Raw genomic sequence first — 5,883 nt, forward strand, 5'->3', positions numbered from 1 at the left:
AGGAGATCGGGCTGAAACTATAGCTACAAGCTATCCAAGGATGGTACTATAGAATGTCACCTCAAGGTAGGCCTAGTGGCGTCATCTCTTGGTTAGGCCGGAAACTTATCAATCCACCCTCGTATATACTTTTCAACGTAAAATCCAAATGTAATATCACATTCTCATTGGGTATTATCTGATTGATACCAAGCAGCAAACACATCCTCTATATTAGGGTCAAAATAGGGAAAAATGGTGCACATCTGTAAGGGAGTGAAAACTATAGTTATAATACAAAATTAAACCACACAATAACTCCAGTAATTGGTAACGAATCCTGAACTCTCTTAGTTTTGCCAATATGAATATACCATAAATTTGTTACGAGCGAGTCTGCTGTAAAAGTAGTCGCTTACAGGATGAAAAACTACCCCTTTTCTTGGATTGTAAACTTAAAATAGGGAAAGAATAGCGATTGTACCAAATATTGTATTTTGATTGCTATAAATTTGAATGTGATAGTTTAACTAGTACTTATTTCTGCATTTATTTTGTGATTGACCTACGATGGGACAGGACAACGGGGTGAAAGCATTGGTGAATCTTCACCGCAAGGTCACATGAGGAATAAAAGGAATCAAGACGCGGTGACGTACGTTTAATTTTAATTTTCTCTGGTTTAATAAATTCGATAATTATTTTGCAATTACTATCGAAATACAATTTGTGACACATGCGACGTTTTCTCCCTAACTCCCTAATAAGGGGTAGTTTTTCAGTGTGTAATCGACTATTTTTATAGACTAGGTCGTAACAGATTTATGTTTTCTTCATATTAGTAAAAAGAAGAGTATTGATGATATTATCTAATTGCTTGAATTTTTGTATAAGGGTAGTTTTTATTTTTTATAGGTGTGTTTCAATTATTTTGTGCAAGTATTTGTTGGTCCATTCAGTCTAGAGATTTATATTAAATTCCGTCAAACTATTATAATTTTTCCTAATTTAGAGATAATAAACGATCATATAGTTTTTTCCATTTTATAGGTTTTACGTCGAAAAACATTGAGAATATCGTATTCCACCATTAATAGTAATGTAGAGCTTAGTTTAAAACAAAATTTGAAGGCGAGAATGCGGATGCTTTTTGACCTATTCTTGCGGTTACTATACTTAGAATAAATAATGTTTAATAACTGTGCAATAAATAATTGAAAGGATTCGATACAAATAAAGACATATTTTTTGTAGTTACTTAAAAGAGGTTATTTTTTTCAGCTTTTCTTCGAAGGAATATATCATCGGTGACAGGTAGTTTTAAAATTGAATTGCGTATGTATTAGGTACATGAATGAATGAAAAAAAAGTCTAAAAGTAGCCCCAAGAATCTATTTGTTAATTGCCACGTGTTCAAAGTTAAAAATGAAATAATTTTAGGACATCGTCACTTTTAATTTGAGAACCGCCCTAGAAACAGAACGAGAAAATGTATGAGAGCGAGCGAGATAATAAGAGCTATTGCATCCAGAACCATACACAGGAACCATCAGCATAGTTCCGAAAGTAAAAAGCAAATAAACTGGGAGCCCACATTTTCGTCTGAATCATTTGTACTGCGTAAAATGACTGACTAATCGAAAGCGTTTTGCAAACATTTTGCTGTTATTTCGATATGTTTAATGGAATGCCAAAGTTCCTCGACATGTTTGTCCAATAAATCGCCTCTAATAAGAATTTTCTGCTACAAGCATAAACCTAGCGATTTTTGTTTTACTAAAAGGTGCAGAATCCACGCAGCCAATCTGATCGAACACCCACCTCGTTCGAATTACTTCATTGCCCACGAACTATCAATATAATCGGTACGCGTTTCAAAAAAACAACGCCAATATTTATATTTATCCTAAATTAAAAGGAAATCAAATAAAAAAAAACAGATCCAAACCCAAAGTAAAATAATTTATCAGGTAAGAAACATTTTTAGATTTCGTCGTGGCCTTTTGTTTGTAGTACGTCTATCTGTTTATTATAAAGCAATTGAAGATGCCGACAGTTAGGCATCGCGAAACGTTCGGGTGCTAAAAACGTAAGACATTACTTGTGAATCCTTACTTGCCTTATAATATCATCGACAATTAATTCTCGGTCTCATCGTTATGAAAATATTCATAATAATTAGTTTTGTCACTTAGTTATTTTATTTCAGAAAGAAAACACTGGCGGCGGAAGATAGATCAGGGGATTCGGCTGACATTTGCGGTAACTCCATCATCAGCAGAAGTAGAGCAAGGCGAACTGCGTTTGCTACTCCCACCTATGGAAAAAACCTCGCCCAGGATTCAAGTGTTTCAAATCCTTGGAGTACGCCGTCGTAAGTTGATACACGAGGGTATAGCGTATGGGTCGTCTACGCAGCCCAAATGGCACGAAATTGACGTAACTGCTGCCGTTCGATCATGGATCAACGGCAATCGAAATTTAGGATTAGAAATTGAGTGTTCAGATTGTACCAAGATTGTTAACCCACTTCACACTTACCTAAACGTTTTAGTTCATACGGATCTGAAAAGGAGAAGAAGATCGCACTCGAGCACTTACGAGCAGGAGGGAAAAACAGACTGTAGGCCAAAAGACAAGAAACGACGATGCTGTCGACATTCAATGACTGTCGTTTTTAGTAAATTGAAAGTACCTCAAATAAACTCGATCATTCAACCGAAATCGTACGAGGCAGGATTCTGTAAAGGACGATGCCCTTTAAATTACAATCTAGCCACAAATCACTCAAGAATACAAAGTTTGGTGCATCGAGTCGATAAATCCAATGTCCCTAAAGTTTGTTGCGCCCCTTCCAAATTGGCCCCACTTGATATACTAAGGGTCAATCCCTATGACGTAACGAAACTGACTGTGGAGAAGTGGGATAACATGAAAGTTCTTGAATGTGCCTGTTCCTAAATGATATTGCCAAAGATGAACTCATATAATTTGACCCCCGGCTAATTTTTTAGGTATTTCTTGTACCCTCTTTACTGCCTTTATTCAAAAATTTGAGTTACTAGGTAAACAAATTTTTAGATTTTTTCATTGGTTCTAAGAGAAAAACAAAACATTTAAATTTTTTTTACTTACAAACACAATAATTGTCTGCCATATTTGAAACTTGTAAAGAAAATAAAAAAAACTCGAGAACTTGCCCTTCTTCCAATGCATAAATTGACCTTTAAGCGAACAAAATACTACAAGGAACTTGAAGGAAGTAAAAAATATCGAAAAAAATTGTTTCGTCTCTTTATTTCAACCATGTGTTTTCTAGACACTGGAACAAAGAACACTTACTCCGAAGGCATTCTTGTAGATCCCCTTTTTTCAAATAGTGGTAGTTTCTTTACTTTTATATTTAATGGTGAAATTTAACAAAGCAAACTGAAAATTTCCAATACTAAAAATGTTTTGTTTCAAAAAAAGATAATATTAAAGTTGCTTTAAATAGTTTAACTCATAAATCCATCTGAAGTAATAAATTTTCATTTAGTCTTGCGTATTTGGTCTTGGTCCATACTCGATTTTGGTTTTAGTCTTGGAATTGTTTGTTTGCAAGACTAAGACTAAGATTGCAAGATCAGGTCTAATTTTGGTCATCACTAGTTCGCATGAAGAGTATGAAGAATCTAAGTGTACACACCTAGTATTTAAATACGTAGTAGCAAAAAGCGTATGAATAAAACACGTCAAATAAATTAAATCAACTTGGTATAGGGTTTTTCCATTTAATTTGGAAATTATTACCTGGAAAATTACACGGACAATTACCCAATTCTGACAAAAAAGATGTTAATCAAGCTTAGCAAAAGTGTCATAGGAGATATTGGGGAAAGTAATTAGAATTTTAGCGTTAATTTTCATCAAATAGATATCTACAATACGTTTAATTTTAATGTATAATACCTAGTGAAAATATCAGATGCTTATTTTTTTTATGAGTTTAGAATAACATTTTAATAACAAATAAACTAATGTCTGAAAGTCAATAAATGTTATTAGTGCAAAAATAGTTTAGATAATACCTAAACAAATTTAGTAAACTAACAAAGACGGGGGTCAGACAATTTATCCTTTTGTCAGTTTTGTACGGGTTAATAACTGCATTTACTGATCTGTTTGTTAGGTAGCTAAAAGTTTATTTTACTGTGATATTACCGTATATATAGATGTGTAAATTTTCTTACTTACTATTAGTTATTTATGTATATTTATTTAAAACAATTTAGCATGTAAACTCAGTCANCAAATAAACAAATTATTTCTAATACACCCTCATTTTTAATATCGTTTTACGTTCACTAACCCTTTTACAATATAAAGTTACGATTATGTAACATCAAGGAAAACCTACTGATTTTGTATCACTCTTAAGTTTTACGTAAGGAAGGGGGTAATTATGAGGTGTATGCACACTTACTTGTGCTGAAATTTATTTCCTTAATTTTCAATATTCCGAAAGAATTATTTCTTATAGATTTTACAGAAACAATGAACAAATTATTTACACTCTGGCATTTTTAATATTATTTTTCATTCTGTATCCCTTCGACAACATAAAGTTATGATTACGTAATATCGAAGGAAATCTATGCATCGTCTCTAGAAAATTAAATTGTTAAAATTTTTAGTACAAATACAATGTTTATTCGCAAATAATGAGCTTTCGTGTACTTTCGGCTCAAAAATATGCCGACATCTCCGTGTAGATACCTAAGAGGATTGATCAATCTGGTGGATTAATTTTCTTCTTAAAAGGGTTGTTATTGTGAATTGTCACGTTTAATGTTTGAGTGTCGTATTTGGGTTATTCCATATCTTGCTTTTTTCTACTGCGATTGCTTCAAATGTCTATATAACTTCCGTTTCCTTGTTATTATATCTGACGCAAGATTTGCAAATAGATAATGAGATAATACAGTGGAATTTCTACTATAAATTAGCAATTGTCGAATGTAGCAATACAATTGCCACGCTAATTATAGACAGAAATTATGTATATCCATAGCAGGCACATCATTATAAAAAACTATCTTTAACGGTCGAATTTCTTCGAAGAATGAGAAATGATGTTGTATGATTCATCATCAAGAGCAAGAGAACAGTTTCAATTACATAATAATACGAATCAGTTAATTTTCATGTCGAGATATACTTACACAATATGCACAAAAAATCGCGATTAAAACAGTGTCATTTAAACGTTATTGAAAGACAATTAATCCGGGGACTTTTTTAATGATCCACGTATAACGAGAAATGTACGTTATAATTACCATGACAGGACTCGAAGGTATTGTGACGGACTACTATTTACGGAAATGATACCCTACTTAAAGTCAATTAAAAATAATTATTAGCAAAAAAAATGTTGTTTGTTATTATACCACGTCTTTCAGACATACAAAAGTATTGGTAAATATTTTTAGAGCAATGAAAATTTCTAAAGTTTTACCAATTTTGAAAAAGTAGAAGAAGCCTTTTCTGTAATTTTTAATTTGATTTTGAATTTTTTCAGTTTCCTTATCCATTGTCTTCACAAAATCAAATTTAATGTACAATAGCATAGTCAATTATCAATAAATTATATTCTATTAACTAAATTAATATAAGAATGGAATTTATATTGTTCCTTTAAATTAAATTTTCTTACTATTTACCCTCTTTAAATCATATTCTATGGTGTATCCAAAGCTATTTGTGTTTTTTTTTATGAAATAAGGAAATATACTTAGGTACACGTGTCGAAATTATCTTTTTTATTTCGCAAAGCTTACGAACTAAATCTTATAATATCAATAGCTATTCTAAAAACAACGATTGCTTAGAAAANATTATGTTACATTAATTTTTTTTGTC

At 32.0% G+C, this 5,883-nt stretch overlaps 2 protein-coding genes across 3 annotated transcripts in view; both read left to right on the forward strand.

The window, feature by feature from the left end:
• LOC108740919 (bone morphogenetic protein 4) overlaps nt 1–3,305 on the forward strand; it is a 29,659-nt gene extending 26,354 nt beyond the window's left edge. The window contains exon 3 of the mRNA XM_018475457.1: nt 2,189–3,305. Within this exon, the coding sequence (XP_018330959.1) occupies nt 2,189–2,940 (752 nt within the window). The 3' untranslated portion in view covers nt 2,941–3,305. The remainder of the gene's footprint in view (nt 1–2,188) is intronic.
• LOC108740917 (small conductance calcium-activated potassium channel protein) overlaps nt 1–5,883 on the forward strand; it is a 158,427-nt gene that overhangs the window by 64,934 nt on the left and 87,610 nt on the right. The gene's annotated exons all lie outside the window — the stretch shown is intronic.

This window comes from Agrilus planipennis, unplaced genomic scaffold (genome assembly GCF_000699045.2).
Source record: "Agrilus planipennis isolate EAB-ADULT unplaced genomic scaffold, Apla_2.0 scaffold191, whole genome shotgun sequence".
Classification (NCBI taxonomy): Eukaryota; Metazoa; Arthropoda; class Insecta; order Coleoptera; family Buprestidae; genus Agrilus; species Agrilus planipennis.